This window comes from Parasteatoda tepidariorum, chromosome 6 (assembly GCF_982258835.1).
Source record: "Parasteatoda tepidariorum strain Cologne lab strain chromosome 6, Ptep-v5.0, whole genome shotgun sequence".
In the NCBI taxonomy this organism is placed as follows: domain Eukaryota; kingdom Metazoa; phylum Arthropoda; class Arachnida; order Araneae; family Theridiidae; genus Parasteatoda; species Parasteatoda tepidariorum.
In genome coordinates, this window is record NC_141760.1 from 53,364,798 (window position 1) to 53,388,374 (window position 23,577).

The following is a 23,577-nucleotide window of genomic DNA, read 5'->3' on the forward strand; positions in this document are numbered from 1 at the left end:
TATCTACTCAAAAACATATAAAATCATCCTTTTTTTATGTTTTAGAGCGAATTTTGTGTATTTACTTCGTTAAACTGAGAAATATGAATATTTGCATAATGATGAAAAAAGGATTTTGTTACATATAATCTTATTATAAACAATTTTTGTATTCTTTTTACTTAGATTAAAAAAGGAGAAAAGAGATTGAAAATTAGAATTAATTTTCAAACCATTCGAAAAAATCCGTTATAGATTTATCCATTTCTTAATTAATTATTTATTTTTCATTATATATTTGTACGATTATTATATTAAGTGTTGTAAATACTTAAAACAAGAACACAGTCATGCTGTACTCCGTTCAGCTGTTAATTCAAGCGAACTGTTCTTGACATAATGCTCTATAAGCACAAACAATAAACTTGTACATTAATATATGTTAATTTTAAGTAAATCAATACTTATACTCACCCTATTAAAAACATATGAAGCAGTTATCTGCAGTTCTTGTAATGTTTATAACAAGAAGAGGTATAATTAACAACTATTTTTTAGTCATAAATTGGGCTTTAATGAAAATAACTATATCTACAAACATTTTAATATTTCATGGTGATTGCTTTCATTAAAATTTATCTAAGACATTTTATACTTGGTTATATACTTTAATTTCCAAGTGAAATCCTTGTAAGTAAAAAAAATAAGTACCATACGTGTTGTGGATACAGAATGCTCAGTGAGGAAAAAATCTAAATAAGTTATCAAAATCCATAGTCTCACTATTGCGGAAGGTGAGATCAAAGTATCAAAGCCAGCTTGATCGCTGCATGACGCTGAAAATGTTTCTGAGAATCCTAATTGCTTTTCTAATCGCCATAGTTTCTTCCCTCAATCAAACAGGTTTTATGTTTTAGAGCTCTACTTCCTCTTTAATGATTTAACAGGTTTCCATTACGTTTCTCTTTTTTCTCCATGCTTAAATACTAATTTAGAATCCCTTGTGTAATTCTTTTTACTTTATTTGTGAAAAAGATTTAAGATCATATGGTAAAGGCGATTGCAATATAAATCTTGCAGTTTGGTTTTAAGAAAGGCTCTTGTCATTTAGTTAATCTTAATTCTTGCTATTCAGTTAATTTTAAATGTAAAATAGGGTAATGTTAAATGCAAAAAAAAATAATAAATAAATAAATAAAGCAAATTATTAACAGTTTAATTTGCACTCTAAGTTATGCACTATAATTAAATTCTGATATTTTTTTAATTTAATATTTAATAACCGTCGTTGAAAAACCAACCCAATTTTTTTGGGTTTACGACTATTTTAATTAAGATATTTTATTTTATTTTATGACCGTCGTTGAACAGCCGACCCAATTTTTGGGTTCACGACTACTAATGTTCAACTACGTAGCCTTGTAATTTTGAACACAATCCAGAAGACAAGGGAACTCTTGGATCAAGAAATTTGCCTTCATGGAGGACTTTTTGATGGAGCTAACCCGCATTTGCGTTACATAGAGAGGGAGACCACGAGAACCTCCCATGGTTAGCCTGACGACAAGTGAACTCTAACCCATGATCCGTTTACCACTGAGGATATTTCACGTCAGCACTGTGGTCGGTGCAAGCCGGATGCGGAAGTCGTATTGACCAGCCATTACTGGAATTCGAACCCGGTTCACCCCATTGGAAGGCGAACGCTCTATCCCCTGAGCCATCGCGGCTCTTAATTAACATATTAAGATATTGGTACATATCGCTCAATTAAGATATTGACTTAGTTAAGGTATTGGTATATATCGCTCAACTAAGATATTATCTTAGTTAAGATATTGTCTTTAACTTGTCTGTTGTATTTTTCAGATCGAAACACAATCTTTGAGAGCTTTAAAACAACAAAAGAAAATCGCTATCATCCGTGGACAGAAGAATGTTGTTTCTAGAGATTTGCCACTCTATCAAAAGACGCTGGAGAGACATGGTTTTGAAGTACACCCTCCACCTTGGTATCGAAAACACAGACTTGCTGACAGGAATAGTACAGTTTATTTTGTTATGGACAGTAAGTTATGTTTCTATTTTCATAATTACATAAAAAGTAAAATTTAATAACTTTTAAAAACTAAATAAATTTCGTTAAACTAATATTTAATTTACTTCTATCTTGCGTAGGACTGTATAAATTGTGAAAAAATGCATCATTTTCAATTATCTGCAACAAGCAAAATTTTCACTTTTGATGGTTCAGTAATTCTTGAGCTGTATTTCGTTAATTTTGAGAATCATTTAGTCACGAAAATAACGTGATTTGTGACGAAACGCAAACTCTCAAATGTAAGGCGAAAATATTTCCTCAACTTAAAAGTTCATAGTAGTGTATTTTGGGAAATTGTTAACTAGAAGGACGAAACTAGGATAAATACTAGAAAATCGAAAATAAAGTTACAAAATAAGCTGAGCAACCTGTATGGTGGTCAAAAAGTTGGCCAGTACTAGGAACATCCTGGGTTCGGATCTCACTTTGGGCATGGATGTAATTTATCTCCTTGTTCTATCTTTCCTTCTAGGGTTTACAAGATCTCACCCAGAGGATGTCTTTCTTGGGTTGTTAAGGCGAAATTGATCCAGCTATATGGTGCCCACGATAAAGTTATTATTAGGAAAGTTAGGCTCTATGACGTTTTTTTTTTCTTTTGGAAAGATTAGAATGACGAAATATTCCCTTACTATTGACGAAATTCGTTTCCTCGAAAAAGTGACGATAGCTATACTTCGTTATTGGACGAAATCTTCGCTTGGAGCATATACCTGGAAATGTTTTCTCCAAAAACGAAGAAAGTTTCGGGAAATTTGAGTAACCATTCTGTACAGTGTAATCATTAAATTTTTCTTTTTTCCCTTGCAACTTCAACTTCGTCTTCAAACTCTAACGATTGCCCGAGTTTTAAAATTTCATGACCAGCATTAAAATTTCATGAAGTCTATTTGAATTCTTGATCCCGTTAAAGGTCAAGTTGAATAGTGATGGCGACAGTGTATTCAAAAATATTTAATGTATGAGTGAACTATCTATGAAACACGAGTATGCTGCATATAAAGAATATGCTAAGGGATGTTGGATTCTGGAATTCAGAGATAGTTCCAGAGAGATCTTCAGAACTTTGCAAGTAAAACAAAGCTAATTTCCGTTATGCTGTCTAGATGAGTTTACTGTGTAAGAGTTGCATCTTGTTACAGTCAAACTGTTATAATAAAAAATTAACGAAATATTCAGCTTCTGGACTAATTCATCTTCACTTTGATAAACTTAAATAACCGCTGGGGCATTAAATATATACTAGCGGGCTGCGCCCCCTGCTCGCTAACTCTCGCCAACCCCCGAAAATTGCTACGCAATCTTATATGGTTTGCTTCGCAAACCAAGCTCGCTTCGCTCGCTACTAACTTAGGTACATTGCAAATGCACAAAATTCTAAGAATTCAAAACAATCATTCAAATCCGTATAAAAACTTTTTTTAAAAAATTACATCTTTTTAGTAAATACTAAGTCATTAAAATAAATTTGAATTCAAATAAATGACATGTAATTCGTTAAACCTATTAGAAATGTGCTATAGAATAATTCGTGATGTAAATCAAAATTCGTCAAATAAATTCGTATTATATAAATTCGTGAAAAAACTAAATACTAAAATAGAGATCTATCGGCAAAGACTACTCACTTCTGCTTAGCTTAATAGTATGATATTGCCGCAGCTGATGCTCTCTGGTTATTGGTTATTTCAGTTTCCGTTTTTAAAAGCGCTATATGTTGAGCCGCCTCAGCTAGATTTGGCCTGTGACTTTTTAGCGGCAATCATTGGTCAATTCGCCGTGTAAGAGAAATAGTAACGTAAACAAAACAAAGCAAACGTTGCCACCGGCGGAAAAGAAATACAGCCAAAATTTGGGAGCCACGTAAGAGAATTATATATATTAGATGACAAATTTTTTACTGTAATCATTGTAAAATTGTAATTAAAGCAAACAAAAAAGAATGAAACGTACATTTTTCATTACATTTTTCTCTGCTTTAGTTGTATTCTAAGTCTTCCGTAACCTGTTCACATAATTTTAATAATGCTCCCTTATTATTTATTGGGTTCTATTCTCAAAATAATAGATCTCAGCAAAGCATAATAGGACTCGTTGTGACTATTATAAGAGTAAATAGAAAATTAATTATACTTTAGTTTATCCTTTGATGATGATGAAGCATGCAAAGCACATATAAGATTGTTTTAAAAGCAGATCAGTGGCGTACGCAGAATTTTTTCAAGGGGGGTGTTCATAATTTTCTGAAACTACTAAAAGAAATTCGAGTCTCTAATAAAGCACTATTATTTCACTAATTTAGACAGCTAGACAAATTTGACTTTTTATTTAGACAACATTGGTTAGTTGAATTTTGATTTGATTTTTTAAGTTTAAGAACATAATGTAATATCTTCTAAAAAAAAGTCCAATGTCATATGGGTGGGAAGTAACACTTTGAGGGCCACTTTCACATTCATCAGATTTTGTTATGCTAGAAACGTTTTCTTCAACGGAAGTATCATATTTCTGTACAACAAAAAACTTACATTGGTACTAGATGCTGTCACCTCTCTAATTTCAGATCGTGATTTTTTCTCAAAATAATTGAAAATTGTTAAATTCTTGCGTTTTGACATCCTAAAGATCCAAGAACAGCAAATATAAATATATTGGCAAAGAAATATCCGCTATGCTACGATCTCAAAGTTTCGAGCTGGAATGAATAACTTCAACGAGCGCTGTATCTCCAATGGTATTGTTACTGATTTCTTCACTAGTCGAAATAGTGGCGACGACGGGTTCGGCGATTGAATGAACTTTTTGTTGAGATAAATCAAAACAGATTTAGCGACAAGCTCCGAAAGACAAGCGACAGAGATAACTCTTAGTCTGACTAACTAACTCCACTGTACTCCGTTCCCCCTTTTATATAATTTTTCACCGCATCTCCAAAATTTTCGAATTGTCTCAAAGACGACAGAACGTCTAGGATTCCAGAATCATCGCGTAAAGACCTCGCGAATGACAGCCAGTCTCGAAAACTATACTGGCAGGACAGAAAGGAACCAGTCCGTAACAGTATCACGTGAATTTGGTTTCAAAAGTATAACCCTATTATAGTAAATGTTTTTTTTTTCAGTATTCTGAGAAATACCATGAGAGAAAAAAAGTAGGCATAAGGCACATAAAAATATATAGTCTTAAAAAATAATAGTTCGCACAATTTCTACTAAAATTTTTATTTTTGCCATTTTGTCTGAGCTCAAGGGGGGGGGTGTTTAAACCTCTAAACCCCTCCCTTGCGTACGCCACTGAAGCAGATATTCACATTGGTACTATAAAAATATTTACAAGTGCCGAAACTTAAAACGAAACTGGTTCCTCAACCGAGGATCAAGTTCAGCTTCTTTAAAATATTACTGCTCGACTTATTCCGTATTACTTCTGTTTTTCCCTTCGTTTTGAGACGCGAAACTCATGTTAACTCTATGTATATAGTACCGAAACAGTTGCTTGCTTTCTTAACTCTGTTTTTTTATTTGCGCTTCATACTTGTTTTCGAAGTTATACGAAATCACAAAAGTAGCCCATTCTTTTCTTGTCATATACACCATTCTCTTGTCATGATATATAACAAAAATAGGATGCTCAAAATTGGAGTAAAACAATATAATACATTCATAAGGTTCGTAATCAGAGGCGTCCGTTTTGAAGGAGTGTCCGTAACGTGAGTTTCATTATATATAATCATCTAACTACATAATTGCTAGTCAAGACTCACCAAAATAGACCCAATTTGAAAACGCCCAAACCGAGTTTTTGTTACTTGTTCTTAATTCTCGAAAATGAATGTTTACCATTTTACGTAAGTTGTTTATTTACTTATTTTCCCCATTATAAAGTTGAACTATTAACTCTCAGACCAAACATGTCCCACATTGGACTGATAGTAAGACACTGTCTCCAGTAGATCACGGAAATCAAGTATCACTGACAGCGGTCAGTGAATGTGTTTTGACAAGCCTGCTAAGAGACCGAGAGCGTGATGCATCAGTCCTCGTTAAACTGTCCTGTCGTAACGTGCCAACACCTCCTTGAAGAAAGAAGGCCTCAGCACAGATCAATTTAGTAGTTCGAAGAACTGAACTTAAACTGCGCAGTGGATGAAAAAAACGAAAGATGCCACTAAGCTCCAGCTACTAAGCTGCTCAGTAAAATACGAAATATGTCATGACTACTAAAGGATCAAATTTCTTGCTTATGGAACCCAGTGCTGAGGCCTTCTCCTTTCTAGGAGGTGTTGAACGTGCTCGACTTCTCGCACAAATCATCAAGCTACCAGAACGGAGGAGCCTTCCCCTCTGCAGGATCAAAATTGTGACAGCACGTCTTTGGATAATCCTCAGCTATATTTCCCAGACCATTGGGTATATCCAAATGTAAAGCTCTACTGCGACGTAAAAAATATATTTCTATTAAAACGACTATTACTGCAGATCAAACATAATACAAAAATATTGTTAGCATTTTATATGAAATAAAAAAATACATAATCAATTAGAATTTAACAAGTAAAAGGATTACTAATGAAATTATTATCTATGGATATTTTTGAACCCAGCAACCAATGAAAGTGATGCTACTGTTATGGTACTTATAGAAAATGCACTAGATACTCAAGATCCTTTACAATTTTCAGACAAAGAAGCAATTTGCATAAATTAGCTCAATTCCCTTGCATTACATTGCTTAAAATTTTAAGCTCCTGTCAGATGTAATTTTATTATCAAATAACGCATGAAATGCAATGAATAATGCAAATTATACAACTCATACATGGAGCGAGTGATCTATTTATAGAAGAGTTAATCATTTATCAAAACTTTGAAAAGTTATCTTGTGTATCATTGTCTCTAAATTTTCTGTAATTTTTCTGAGGTATTCGTTTCTTTCCAAATAAATTATTCCCTGCAAAAACTTTAACCAAATAAATTTCCTTTAAATTACATTAACGTAATTTTGCATAATTATAAGTAATCCCAAAGCAAAATACTAGTGTTTTGCAATTGGAAACTTATTAAATTTGCACGGCTACAAAGAAACTTTATTCTAAAAGAATAACATATTGAAAAGTTTGCGTGGTTATGGATGTGCTGCTTCATTAACGAATTTTTACATTTTGCATATTCTAAATATTGATGATTCAAAGGAAAATTCGAAACGCTGTATTTTTAATTGAATAAAACTTGGTTACTTCAGTAAATGAATTACGTACGAAAGAAATGCAAATCAGTTCTTAGAAAACCTTTTAAACAGATAAAAAGAAAATAATAATTTTCCAATTTAGTCAGAGAGAATTAAAATTTCTCTTTAAAAAGAAATTGCAAAGCGTATTATTTCGTATTCAGATTTGAAACAACTAAAAAAAATATTCTGTTTGAAAAGTTCATCTTAAATACATACAATTCATTCTTTTCTTTTTGAAGCTGCTATTTTTAAATACTGAAATCTCTTTTTTAACGATCTTTCTTTATGAAAACTAGTAAAAATGCGATTTAAAGAAAGTGATGTGCGTTCTTTATATAGTTAAATAGCATTACAAAATATTTAAGCTGGAAATCTTTCTTAATTTATTTCAGTTGTTTAAATGAATTCTAAAAATATATGAATAAATAATAGTTCAAATTTTTTGTAGCCAGTTTCGATTAAGTGTCGGAAAAAAGAGTAAAAATTATTCTTTTAAGGTACATAATTATTATAATTACTTCGGTAGTCGTAATAATATATTAAGGTATTAAAACTACTTCGATACATTCAAAGATATTTGAATTTTTTTTTACTTGAAATGACTGTGCTAGCATGTAAAATGCTTCATTTGATCCGATTAAATTAGTAAAATATTCCTTAAATTTAAGAGATCACAAATTCAAACAAGCATTAACCACTCCGTGACTTCATAAAATCAATCGAACAAAATCAGAAAATGGATGGGGAAAAAATTGGTAGCTTAAATGAGGGCATTCTTAATTTTACAGATTTATTGTGCTTTCATTTTTATCAATGCTATTCTAACTAATCACAAATCTAATCAACAGTTCAAAGTGTAACTAGATGTCTATATTTTGGCACTCGTGGTTAATTAAATAAATTAAACTATTATAACCCCTCCCACAAATAAACTGCGAAAGAATTACTTAGGCTACTAGTTTTATCTTTTTACCCTAAATGATTACGTTTCGTGTTTTCAAGTATTTGTGATATTCGACGTGAAAGGGTGAAAAACTGAACACCAATTTTAAAAATCGAGCGTATTAAAACGTTTTTTTTACGCGTTTAATAATCATTTTTTGCTTATATTTCAATGCTACAGAACTCCATGCAATAAACTCAAAATGGATGCAACATTCTTGAACTTAATTTCGTAAACTCAATCACAAAATTCTAAATCTTAATTCCAGGTCAATATTCATTTTGATACATCGAAAATTTTTAATATCTTCAAACTTACTCGTGAGTAAAATGACGTGTTGTTTTGTAACACGCCTTTTACTATGCTACTTAGTACCATATCTGTTACTTTATAACGTATTACTGAAATTAAAACATTCTTGTAACGTTCTATATATTTTTTGGAAATTGTTTCTTTACCGCTTTCCTGATTATCCCGAGTTAACTCGGGTATGTATATTTTGCAAATATTTATTATCCCGAGAAAACTCGGGAGTAGCAGAATTCGTCTGTACGATTTGTTTTATCACGTTTTTACTCAGCCGGAAGTTTTAAAAAATTCTGCCAAATTTTGTTTCTGAGTTTTTCTGATGGATTGTGGGATTGCACACATGTTTTGTTCGATTGTTGGTTGCTGAATTTACATAGAAAAAAAAGAGAGAAAAAAATGGCGCGTGACTTCACTGGCGTTTGGAAAGTATCAATTTGTGTTGCCGTTGTTTTAAAAACTACCATGCTAAGACTAATATTTTACTTTTTTCTATTTGCCCGAGATTACTCGGGATAGAAAAATGATGGTAAATTAAATGTTTTTAAACATAAAAATAAATTAAAATTTCAACTTAAAACTTCTGTTTTATGTTTTGTTTTACCTCCTTGTATTTATTAATAAAATTTTTAAAATATATGTTAATTTTTATGATCTTTTTTCTTTCAAAAAAATTGGTAAGGAAAGCAGTTAAAAAATAGTTACAATCTCATATCTGTCAACTTTTAATCCTTTCGAGGATGATTTTTCCCAGTGATAGTAAAATTGAAATTGAATTATAATTTTAGGCAACTAATATGCGTTATTTAGAAAAAGCTTAAACAGACAACATGACTTTACTTTACTTTATTTACAAAAATTGGGCACCTGGGCCACTTAGCGGCCCTTATCCCATACATCTAGAAATTTACAGAAAATTTATAGTAATAACATTTTGAATTTAGCAGTCGATGTGGTAGCTAATAGAAAAACAAACACTTTGCTTGAGTAAATATAACATTTGAATATCTGATTCCTCGAATCTAAGTTGACATATATAAATATAAATATAATTTGACATATATATACATAAGTTGACATAAATAAATCTTAACATAAATTAATGCATATTTAACTAATTAAATTTCCATATTTTAACTAGCACATATTTAATTATGACATACATTGAAGTTCATTCGAATACATTGTGGTAGCCATAAAAAAATCAAGCCGTTTGCTTGTGAAATAATAAAACAATGAAAAAACTTAAAATGACAAATTGACGTTTTTACTTAACACTAGAAGTATTGATTGTAGACTTAAATTAAAAATAAAGATAAAACATGATTTGATTTGTACAGTAATTGATTTTTGAAAAATGAAAGGCATAATTGATGAAGACAACATGATGGTATCACATATTATGCGTCATCGTTTAAGAAAAAGTGGTTGTCAAAATCATTACAAATTAAGTTTATAAATGCAAGGAATATATAGAATGCATACATTTTACTACCATTTTAGATATAAAAATTAAATTTTACTGAAAATGCGTAAAAGTTGGCAGATATGCCATCTGATGAAGCGTATAAAAATGAAAAATTTAAATATAATAGCTAGTGTACTAAATATATTATCGTTGTACTAAATATATATCGTATTAGCCTATCTATAAAATTTGTTTTTCATTGCTCAAGATGTTTGTAATTAAGCCGGTACAAACTGAGAAACAACTTTCATGATCTAAACAGATCCGTGCGTTCGAAAAAATGCATGAACATAGTAAGTAATAAATAAATGATTAAGCAAGCTCAATCACACTTTAATATTTTGTAAAAACCTTATTTAGAATTATGGAAAAATCAGAAATCTGTTTTTAAGAAAAAGCTTAATCATCTAATTAAGAGATTTGTTCTAAATAAAAGTTTTATTTTTACAAGAACTGTTTTCTTTAAGAAAAATTTCAGAACTAATTAATTATTTGTCTTAATCTTAAATTTTTCAAGATTTGTCAGAAATAATTAATATTCTGTTTCCACAAAAGCCACCTTTAAAGATTTTTCGGAAATTATTAATGTTCTAATTTTACAAAAACCTTCTAATTTAAAGATCTGTTAAAAATGACTATTTTTTCAGTCAAATATAATCAGTCTTTAAAACTTGAATATGAAAGTTATTTTCTTAAAAAAAATATCGCTCATGAAATTTTTCATTTAAGCTTTTGAAATATTCCCGTCATTTTTGCAAAACAAAAAACTCCTATTTGCACAAATTTAATATAAATTGGCGTTGATATTCTTAGCGGATAAATAAAAAGGTACTGTAGTCTGTCCATAAATCTGAAATATTAAGTTTATTTATTTAAATATCACTTAAATTCTTTATTTAAGCTTTTGGAATATTTCTGTCATTGAAACAAAAGAACTTCTATTGATACAAATTTAATATATAAGCTTTGATGCATTCTTAAGTGAGAAATAAAATGATAGAATCAGTTCTTAAGCCTGAAATATTAAGTTTTTTTTTAAGTATATTACTTAAATTCTTTATTTGAGCTTTTCGAATATTTTCCTAATTTTACAAAAACTCCCATTCATACAAATTTAATATACAAGGATTGATACATTCTTCGGTGAGAAATAAAAATATATAAGGAGTTCTTAAGCCTGAAATAATAAGTTTATTTTTATTTGTTAGTATATCACTTAAATTCTTTATTTAAGCTACTCGAATATTTTCATCATTTCACAAAAATTTCCATTTATACAAATTTAATATACAAGCGTTGATACATTCTTCGGTGAGAAATACAAATATATAATCAGTTCTTAAGCCTGAAATATTAAGTTTATTATTTTTTTTAAATATATCACTTAAATTCTTTATTTAAGCTTTTCGAATATTTTCATCATTTTACAAAAACTCCTATTTATACAAATTTAATATACAAGCGTTGATATTCTTAGGTGAGAAGTAAAAAGATACAAACAATTAGAATTTGGCGAGAAACTGTTTATTTCTTCACGAAGCAACGCTAAGTGGGAAGGCGGATACTTTAATCGTAAACGTCAATATTTAATGTTGCAATTGAAGAAAACATGATTCTCCCATCTAAGAGAAGTTTCATCTTTTACGATCCTCGATTTCTCTTTCCGTGATTGCAAGTTGTTATAGAAGAATAATTTTCTCTGCGGCCTTCTATGATTGTGTGTATTGTTTAGTTATTAATGATCAGTCCTAACTCTTTTTTCTTGTTATCAATCTTTTGGCGACTGCTTTGTAACACAAATAATTGCTTTCGAAAAAAAGATTGAGGATGTGGAAATTATAAGTTATGTGGTGCTATTTGAATCACTGAGTTACCAGAAGGCGTTTTATTGATTCATTAAGTGAAGGGAATTGAGTTTGAATATACCATTTATGTTTTAGAAACATTTTTAATCTCCAAAAATGTGTCATCGTTCTCGAAAATATGTCATAACTGCTGTATACTTTTTGAAATATTCTTATTGTATAATTCTTAAACATATAGGTACACTTAGTAAAACCTCTGTGTAAATACTTAAAATAACTAAGCAAACTATTATCTCTATTGTACACAAGGGTTCTATTCTATTGGAGATAAATGAAACAGTCAGTAAGACTCCAAAAATTTATTGGTAGAACTTCTAGAAAATACAACTTTCTAGCAGCTTCTTAAATACAGCTTTTTCTCAATTATAGTGTAATACAGCGAAAGACGGGCTATGAAACCTCAGACGGTTCAATGAATTCTCTAGAGACACGTAAATCAGAACACCACAATTGCAGTCACAATCAGCCTAATACTCTCTCTCTCTGCCAGGCACACTCTTATTTATATAGGCCTGGCGACAAAATCCAAGAATTTTTGACACAATTAAAGGCAATTCTCGCATAATTCCGTAAATATTCGTCCTATCTCTTTGAAACTCTAAATTTCCATTTTGTTGACAAAGTCGGCAAAAATATCGCCAAACGGAGTCAACCATAAGAAACATATTAGGCGTTATTTTCTCTCGAAGTAACATTACACTTCCTTGAAAATTTTCTTATTAAACTGTTTATTTAAGGTTCGTCTGAGATATTTAGTCCAATAACACAAGAATATTCACAAATTATAGACATATTTACAAATTCGTTAAACTATTTTCCTTTGATAAGTTTGAAGTCGGGGAGAAACTTTCTTGCCTGGGCTCTGAAATTGACATACAATAGACGAATGCAACAGCTGAAATCCGTAGCAAAATTACCTCTTCCAACTAATGCTTTTATGGGTTGAAGAAATATCAAACTTAATCATAAAAAAATTACAAATGCTTAATTAAACCAGTTTTAACTTATGCAGTTGTAATTTGGGCGTTGACTTAAAAAGACATCCCGTCAATTTTTTAAAGAAAAATTCCAAGAAGAATTCACCAATTCACAGAATGCGAACGTATAAAAAATTATTCAGAAATTACGAGACTTCAGCCGTAATATGTATTTTTAAGATCCAATGGTTCAGATGGGCATCTAATTAGAGCTATCGAGAGTATCACCACTCTGGCCAAATCAACCAACATTCGATAGAGAAGGTGGACCAAACTATATCAATGGAGATCTAAAAACATTGAAAACGATTGGATAAACCGCAGAGCCAAAAATAGGATCATCTATTGTTGAACCCTGAAGAAGAATTGAACCCATTCTGAGCTGCCGTGTCACTGAGGAAAGAGGAAGCTTGTGGAACCATAATATCGTTTAAATTTACTGAAACCTTAACATAATGCTAACTTAAACCATTTACTTTTTCCTAAACTTAATTACACGATACTATTATTCAACTTAAACAGAAGCATGGTTCAATTTGACGCCGTGTTAAGGTTGCAACTTTACGCTGTATAATAGTAAAAAGGATTGATAACCGTAGTATCGCACCGTATTATAGAGAAGAAGAATCATAACCGTATTATTGCACCGTATTTTAGTAAACAGGATTAAGCATTGATCAGAATTTTCTAAAACTGTAGTAGATTATAAAGTAATTTATTTTTATCAATGACTTTGTGAAAGCAATTTAAACTTTTTTAATTTATTTCAATGTATAAATAAATGTTCAGAAACACTCTTGTTCATGAATTTCATCTAGACGTTGCTGTCAATTAAATGGAATATGAAGCAACAGCAACAAACAGTGTGACAAATATACCAAGTGTTTATTTTATGTTAACAAAATTCAAAAATGTCATTGGTTTTAATTTATTAAAATTAAATTTCTATACCGTTAAATAAATAGTTAACTATTTGAATTAATATCGTTCTTCTAATTAAATTTTATTATGTCAGTTGTAGATTAGATATATTGAATGAACAATTATTCTATTTTTATATAAGTTTAAAAAGTGCACATTTAAAATTAATTTAACTATTTCTAAAATATATTTGTTCCAAAAAGTTACAACTAATCCGTGAATATAATTAATTTTACTATCTAAACTTATGAATAAATGTTTAATATATCTACAATTATCTACACAAATATTTTATCTACCTTCTGTTTACCAAATTAGAAACAGTTCAATAAAAAAGCTCTTAACTTGATTCGAAATGCAAACAACGGAAATCATAATCTTTAGCAGTGCTTCAATTAAATCAAACAAATGCGTTCGTTTATATCAAAGATATACAAGAAAGGTAATTATGAAAGGATTCTCTAAAGCTATCTTTTCATTCTCTATGCGTTATAATTGATAAATTTAATCAGTGTCGAGAACCAGTCTTCATTGTCGCCAAATGCTTTCGTGCTTGAAGAAACTCAATTAAACATACCAGACGCACCATATTATGATAATTTAATAGATTTAATTATAACAATTTAATTAATAAAACTGAAAACCCTTTGATTTATACAAAAAGCTTTTTTAAAAAAGTTGATACATGGTTTTAGCTCGTTTTTCTCTTTCCGAGTTGATTTAATTGGAAAAGCACCAACTGGTGCAAATAGAATTCCAAATATTTTTAGAAAAATTTGATGGGTTTAGAAAAAAAAGTAGGATCTAATAATGGCTTGATAAATAAATAGCGTGGTCTCGCGCTTCTTATAGAATGGTCGATCTGATGAAAAAGGTATAGAAAGCTTTTCGAGCATAAAAGATGGCGAAGTTTTGATGTATAATTAAAGATTCTGCACATTGGAAGTTTTCGTCAGTGAGCACGAGACTTCATTCATTCTTATATCAATGGAATTCGCTGGTGATTTTGACGATGAGAATCGTACTCTGAAGCTTTTATGTAGGAATTTTTGAATTGAAAAGATTCAGGCTTAATTCCACAAATGAATTGCATTGTCAAAGACTAGTCGGATATGATATGCTTAAATGGTCAAGGGGGTGTGGAAGAAAGTTATTAAGTAAATATTTAGCGAAGTAAATCCAACTGTTTTTAATTGAAGTTATGCAATTTGTTTACAATGTTGCTAATTAACTGGTAAAATGGGATGATTTTCTGAACTGTAAAAGGTTGGATGCGTTATATTCCCATTTTGATGCTGTAAAAAGTTGCTTTGCAGAAAATAAGGTTCAATATCGTAAGTTGTCACTTAGAATAAAAATAATTCTTGAAACCAATGGAATTCACTTGATATAGTGACATCTAAGACAAAAATTGTGCTCATATCAATTTGCGATGGAATTTCGAAATTAAAAAGATTTGCTAATGCAGGGGTTTCCAACTGGCGGCCCGCATCCGGCCCTCGAAGCCTTTTTTTGTGGCCCACGGACTAAAATATATTAGTTTTCATTTTTTTGTGGACAATTTTCGTAAAAAATCTATAAGGGTTTAAAATACTTTACTCGTTAAAAAAAAAAGAAAAAAAAAACTATTTTTTTCGTTTTTGTGAAATTTAACAAACCAACGGTGCAAAAAAATGTATTTCTCAGGCTTTGCATCCAAGAAAATATTTATTCAAATACAAAAATAATCGTGTATGCTGCTCTTTTTTTCTTTTCTTTTATTCTATTTTTTCTTCTTTTTTTTGTATTTTGTGAGTATAACTTAGCATGTGCGTATCAGGAATTTTCTTGAAGAAATTCTCCGATTTAACTTTTAGAATCCACTTATTTTGGACGAAATTATTTACATTTGTAAATTTTAAAGTGCATAAAAGAGGGAATAAATATCATGTTTTATCTAAATTCCTTGAATTGAATATCTCATGAGCGGAAAAGAAGAAAAAAAATGAATTTCAGATGCTCGAGAATTTTTTTGTTGTTGCTATAATTCCTAATAAGTCGAAAAAAAATTTTAATTTCTCACAGAATTAAATTTAAAAAAAATAATCCTTTAAGTTTCTGATTAAGAGAAGATTCAAAATGATACACAACAAGCATTATTTGTAATGCTTGTTATTTTGTTTTTTAATGTTAAAAAACTTTGATAAAAATCTGACAGCAATATTTAATGTTCCTTCAAACATAAAAGGTTTTTTTTATTATAACAATTTTGGGTTCTTTTTATTGTAACAATAACCAATAAGAATACATGAGAAGAATTGAAAGGTTAAAAGCAAATAGTCCATATCAACAAACAAAGTGTTTTGTATTATGCTTTAACTATACTTATGCAGATTTAATAATAATAATTTTTTTTCTTAATAATGTCTTTACAGTGATAGCTCGAAGTTCTGGATTTTAAAATCGTGTTTTTAACAAAGTTTTGAATGTTTAATCCTTTTTAAAAGCATGATTTTTGTTTTGTTACGGTAAGTTTTAGTATTGTATGTTATTTATTTCAATTTAAAAAGATTTATTTTAATAACTTATTGTTAACTAAAAATTTTAATTCTTTAAAGAGAAATTAGTTTTAAACAGTTTAATAATTGATTTAAATTCTTAAGATTTAACTCTAAAATACATTTCAAATGGGTTGAACTTAGAAGCAAGCCTAGCGAGCAAGATTTGCAAATAATAATGAGTAGCTAATGATGGTTTAGAATTATCCGATGGCCTGGTCTGGTGATTATTTCAACTCAGTATGCTCATTTTATGAAATATGAATTTTGATATATATGAAAATATGAATTTTGGATATATATATATATATATATATATATATATATATATATATATATATATATATATATATATATATATATATATATATATATATATATATATATATTCATATTTTCAAAAATTCATATTTTCCTCACCTCAACAATAAATATTCCCTGAATCTAATTTGTTTGTTTCTTTTCATTCATTTTCATTCCTATTAATCTTCCTTACTGAATGCATTTTATTGTACTGTTTGTATGATATAGATTATTTCCTTCTTAATTTGATAAATAATTTTTTTAGTAATCTGGTAATCTAATTCAAAACACTTTTCTATGCGTTTATTATTGTTCGTCGTTTATTATTATTGTAAGTTATGTAAATATTTCATAACTTTTACTTTCCATATTTGATCCATGCCAAAGAACTGAGGTTCATTCTTAACTTGATTTTCTTTACATTATTGTTTTCCCTCCTATAAATTATTCGTAATTTATTTCATCGTATATTGTTTGCATGGATGCCATTTTTAATTTGTTTTACAATTTCTCCGTAATCTAGTAATCTAATCTAAGACACTTGCTATGAGCCATTTGTGCCATATTTTCCATTTTTATAAATATTTCAAAAATTTTGACTCCCCGAATCCAATCTATGCCAAGGAACAGAAGTCATTCCATGGCTTCTGTTCTTATTTTTCTTCACTTTAGTGTTTGCTTTATTTTTCATTCCAATTAAATTTCGATGCTGAATGTTTCTTATCTTATAGTTTCAAAGACATAGTTTATGCCATTTTTAATTTTTTAACAGTCATTTGGTCATCTAATCCAGGACGCTTGCTGTCCTCCTTTTTGTCGTTTTTCATTCGTAATCAAAAATATTTCAGTTTCTCCATATCTGATCTATAAATACACAAGTGGGTGACCTTTGTGCTAAAATACAAACTAAGGCAAACAACGTTAAAGAGCACAAAAATATTTATATAAATATTTTTGTGCTCTTTAACGTTGTTTGCCTTAGTTTGTATCTGATCTATGTTGAAGAACGGAGCTCATTTCTTGACTTATGTGCTTTATTTTCTTTATTTTAGTGTTTTCTTTACTTTCATTTGTATTAATTCTTCTCTCACTGAATATTGTTTCATTTTATTCTTTGTATGACATAGTTTTTCTCAATAATTTATTTGAGAATTTTCCAGTAATTTGGTATTCTAATCTAAGATAATACCGTATGCTTTTTGCGGTTCGTCATTCTTGGACAAAAATATTTCATAACCTTAACTCTTCGTATCTGATTTATACCAAAATTCAGTGGCTACAATTTAACTTCTGTTCTTAATTTTTTCTATTTCATTGTTTTCCTTACTTTTTCATCTCTATTAACTTCCCTTCTGATTGTTGTTTTATTTGTTTGTATGAAATAGTTTATGCCATTTTTAATTTATCTGACTAACAGCAGACATACAATGAGCCTTTAGTTGTTCTTCTTTATTCGATTAAAATATTCCGAAACTTAGACTTCCCTTACCTGATCGATAAATTTTCCAGGACTTCTATTCTTTGATTATTTTCTTTGCTTATACCTCCCTATCAATCTTCCCTACTGAATATTTTTCTTTAAGTTCGCATCCATTAAAATAGAGAAAGCTAAATTAAATCCTAAACGGGAAAATTGGTAAATGACTTTTCCCATTTCGCAATGGAATCATTGCTTTGTTTTGAGATTAAATACTCGAAGCTTATGCAAATGGAATCAACTCCAGCTTTTCAATTTCAGATACTTGAATAAATTTTAAGGAGAAGCTCATAAATAATTTCCAGAAAATTATTCATGCATTAAAGAAAATTTTATTTTTGGATTTCCAATATAAAATATCATGCTGAAAAAGACGAAACCAGTCTCGTTTATAATATCAGTCTCAAACAATTTTGCTTGTTTCCGCATTCATATTCCGGAAAAAAGAACACTTGATTGTAATTCTCATTGGGATCAATTATCATAGTTTAGTCTCAAGATTTTAACAATTCCTTCTTTTCTTTTATCTAAAAACTAAGAAGAAGAAGTATAACAAATTAAGTTAAGCTTTTATTATTATATTAATCATTAAAATTGGTATAAAGTTTGTATTTTATATTGATTTTTCAAAGTTCGTTATTATGAGTTATATTGAGAATTTAATTTCGCTGTTATAGAATATTTACGAATTCAAAGAGATTGCCCTATTTATTTTTAAAAGTAATTCTATAGCAGTTGAGATTATCGAAAAAAATTCAAACAGTACTAACGCGGTTGAATTAAGCTATTTTCTTCAATATTATACCGTGTTAACCTGCATTTTTATAAAAACCTTCGTGTGGAAGCTATGGCTTAAAAAAATCGTTTGCATTTTTGCAATTATACACTTAAAATAAACTATTGATTGCACAATTTCCTTAACTTCGAATCAATTATTGATTACGCAAATTTCGTTAAGTGCTTGGCTTATCAACTTTATTCCAAGTGGAACACTAAGCAGCAAACCAAACTTGGTAAATTTCCTAATTTCTCTAATTAAATAATTGCAATATAACTTTATGAAGTTCTAACATTTCATTTATCTAAAAAATCGTTTGCTAATGAAAACTAAAATTTAGAATACATCAGTTCAATCGTTTCTGTGACATAACATTTATATATAGCTTTTTATTTTTAATAACACTTTTTCTGCAATTTTCGCCAACTAATTCACGATTATTTTTTCCTTTTAAGCTTAGGTATTAGCGTGAAAAATTAGTTATATTTACATGATATAAAAATTTTTTTAAATTGTTGCTGTACGCATGCTCTCTTATTTTGTTCTTTTGCTTAATTTACGGATAAATAGTCAACTATTTCCTTTGATCACAGTTTTGCATCAGGTTTTTTTTACAGTACGAAGTGTTTATTTCATCATGGTTATGTCTCTTTTAAGTTCGTACCATCGTCTTTCTGTTTTAATTTTTAATTTTCTTTTTTAAACACTGAATAAAATGATTAATTCAATTGCAAGTGTTTATTTTACGAGGTGACAGAAAATAACATATACTATCTTTATACCCACTTTTGTTTTAAACCAAAAATCAGAGTTTTAAAATTGCCAATGCTAAATATATTGATCCAAGCGAACAACCCTACCTATGATTGAGTGGTTGTGTCTTCCTCCTGCTGGCCCCGCTCACAGATCTAACCCAGCGATTCCCAAATTTTTTCAAGCTGAGGAATCCTAAATGATGAACCTTCTTTCGATGAAACCCTGACTGAATAAAGTTCATCAGCATAGTCTTTAAATTAGATTTTATGTAAGACAGTTGAATTCACGGGTATGGAAATATCAAACAAGTAATAGGTTGATTTGATCTAACTTTAACCACAAGTGTTAAAAACCATAACTGATTTTCTTTAAGGTTTTCATTTTGAAAGGTTCAATTATTGGAACCCCTGTGACCCTCTCTCGGAACCCTAAGGTTCCGCTGACCGCATTTTGGGATCCACCTATCTAAACCGCAAGATAGAATTTCCTAATTTTCTTACTACTTGAAATTTGCTCCCCTTTTTTTAGCAGACTGGTATTCTATTGAGTGAATTGTTTAGTCCTTTTTGGAAACAAGGGTTTCGTCCTAACTCTCATTATGGCATTGAATTGGACAAAAATCAATAGAAATATTATACCCCATGGCAGAAATTTGTGTGACGCGTTTACAGCTCTGAAATATAGGCATAATTAGTAGCTTTGAAAATTCGTAAATCTGTTACAAGTAATGTTTTCAATTTGTTTGTGATATTTTAATATGCATCGAAATAATACTGTTTGTGTTCAAATTGTTTCTTATTATCCTGCACTTATCGAACATTTGTATTAATAATAAATACTGCCCTTATTTTATGCTACAAAATATCATATTTTGGAAAAATTCATAAATGTTTTTCCATTATAATCTAGACGAAATAGTTATAACAAAAAAATAGCGTTGATTGAATAAAGAATTGAATGTCAGAAAAGTTGATTGCGTTTGTGAATCTCAAATTTTAGTTTTAGTTATTAAAAACAATAAAATGTAGTAGCTTCTATATAGCGTGTTAAAAGTAACAAAGTAACTTTACTCTGTTAAAAATATTATCTGATGCAAAAGGAAAGAATAGGAAATAGAAAGCAAATAAAAATATATCTCAACAGGGCATACTTAGTGAAATTATACACGGGGAAAAAAACTTCTGGTAAAATTACCGCACTGTATGGAAATGTCATTTCTAATAAAATAAATAAATAAAAGAAATATAATTTTGGTTAATAAAATGAAAATATAAGGTATTTAAACCATTCATTTGGTAAATTTTCCGTTTATATGGTAAGAGTTTACAGGGAATTCTGTTTTTTAAAAATTATAATTCTTTTTATCACAAATTAAGTAACAAATTGCAAGACTGAGAAGTAATTTAAACAAACAAAAGGTTTTTATACCATGCTGTAAGGTATTATGCTTGATAAAATTGCCAAATTTTGCCACATTTATCAAATTTTATCATGTATTATTTTTTTTTCCAATGCCCACCAGTGTTAACATTTTTCGTCAATTCAGGCATTTACAGGGCAGATTCGTTGGCCTCTCTATAAGGGGCACCATATTAGGTGGGCCAACGTTGCTCCCACAGTAAGGACAGATAGTACAGAGAAGAAAAGAACATCCATGCCTTGCCCGCGATTCGAACTCAGAACCTTTCTGATGCAAGGGCAGTTCCCTAACCCTTACACAGGCCGGTCGGCTTATCATGTATTATAGAAACATATTTTATTGTTCATTTTTTCAAAATAATTGCCGTTGCGCTGTGGCAAAAATTACCTAGCTTTTTGGTGTTCAAATAGAGCCAGAAACATAGTTAAGTTCATTCTGGTAGTTATTCTATAAGCCTTAAGTTTATTCTTTATACGAATATTCTGGTAGTTTTGACTATACTTTTTTTTCGCAGTGTAGAACTCGTATTTATTTGGAAAAAATAAACTCAATAATGTTAAAGTAAAAGCTATGCATATTATTGTAAAAAGATTAGAAACTTTTTAACAAAAAAAGAACAATGTACAAATCTAACAAGCGCTTTACAAAAAAAGAATTCTCTTTCTCGGAGTGTAGAATATAGGATTAAAGTAAAACTAAATTAAAAACTCTTATTTGAATAGATCTTGATTAGCATTCAATTATTTCTTCTCGTGATTTTTTTCCTAAATTTTTGATTACGTTTTACAAGATTAATGTTTAATAATTTTCCTCCTTACAGAGCCAGAAAAGTACCAAGTAAGCCCTGAAGAAAGCGAACCCTCTGATTGGTTGATATTATTATGCATGGCATTTTCAGATGGCGATCCATCATCCTGTTTTGACTGGAAAGAACTATCAACTTTAAGACCTTATACTTGGGTAAGTAGACGAATTCCATTATTTGCATTGATTGCTACTACTTTGTTCAGTTTTGCTACATACTTTTCCATTTCAAGTTATGAATTGAAGGAATTAAGAAAATGATGATTCAAAAAGATATTTTAAATACATTTTAAAACAACAAACGCAATGGGGGGAGGGAGTTATAAAAATTCATGAAATTTCCTTCGTTACTAAGCAGTTTCCACGAAGCAGTTTCCTGGGAGTTGCTCTGGGTAAGCATTTCGTCAAATTAAGAAATTTAATTCGTCATTTGTTTGAGGAAATGAATCTCGTAGACGACAGAGAGGACGACGTAGGACGACAGTTCACGACGTAGAGGACAGAGCGTTCACCTCCCAATGTGTGTGAATCTCAACGATGTTTCTGCATCCAATTCACACCGATTACTATTGTCGTAAAATATCCTCTGTGGTAGACAGATCATGGATTGGGCAATTTTTGACATAAATTTAAAAAAAAAATAATGTTTCTGGTTAATAAAACTGTATAAGCCTTGGAGCTAAGGGAATAGAGCATTCGCCTTCCAATGAGATGAACCGGGTTCAAATCCTAGCGATAGCTGGTCGATACGAATTCCGCACCTAGCTTGCACCCACCACAGTACGTAAAATATCCTCAGTAGTAGACGGATCATGAGTTAGAGTCCCCTAACCGTCAGGCTAACCGTGGGAGGTTTTGTTGTTTTTCTCTACATGTAACGCAAATGCTGGTTTGTTTCATCAAAAAGACCTCCACGAAGGAAAATTTCTCCCAATTTCTGATCCAGGAGTTCCCTTGTCTTCTGGATTGGAATAAAAATTTACGAAGCTACAGGAACATTAGTTGCCGTAAACCCAAAATTGGGTCAGTTGATCAACAACGGTTATGAAATAAAACAAATCTGAAATATACGGTATTTGAACCATTCATTTGGTAAGTTTTCCTGTTCATATGATAACGGTTTACCAGAAATTAACCTTTCTGGTATTCTCATAAAGCTAGAAACAGGGTAAATTTTACTATATTCTGGTAATTTTGACCATACCTTTTTTTTCTCAGTGTATAATGTTACACTCAGAGTTTATCATTATAAACAGGAGCAAAGGGGGACATGTTCTTTGCAATTAATATTTAAATATTGATTTGTAATTTCCAAGTCATGCATATCTTTCTTACCCAATTCTTATAAAAAATTCCAAAAATATGCATCCTATAAATCTGCGATAACTTTTTTTCGTATCAATCTTATTTTAACGCTGAGTTATGAACAAGAAAATTTATTTAAATCGTATCGATAATTTATTTATTTATTTTGTCTACTTGATATTGATTCAATATTCCATTAGCTATATTAAATCCAGCACATTCTCTACAAACACATTCAAGCAGAAACTAATTTAATACTTAAATTTCGTTCTTCATCAGAAAATAAAATATTTTCTCAAACGCGCGAATTGAAATAAAAGAGGAAATTTTTTTTTAAATTTGAAACTAGATTAAAATGTCTCAGTTTAATTTGTGACAACTTTAATCCGATTTACTATGGTAATTAGC

The 23,577-nt window shown here is 29.9% G+C and overlaps 1 protein-coding gene across 1 annotated transcript in view; it reads left to right on the top strand.

The window, feature by feature from the left end:
• Positions 1 to 23,577, top strand: part of LOC107452261 (cadherin-like and PC-esterase domain-containing protein 1) — a 257,524-nt gene that overhangs the window by 136,665 nt on the left and 97,282 nt on the right. Inside the window, exons 5-6 of the mRNA XM_043040510.3 lie at positions 1,849 to 2,047; positions 21,881 to 22,020. Of these exons, the coding sequence (XP_042896444.2) occupies positions 1,849 to 2,047; positions 21,881 to 22,020 (339 nt within the window). The remainder of the gene's footprint in view (positions 1 to 1,848; positions 2,048 to 21,880; positions 22,021 to 23,577) is intronic.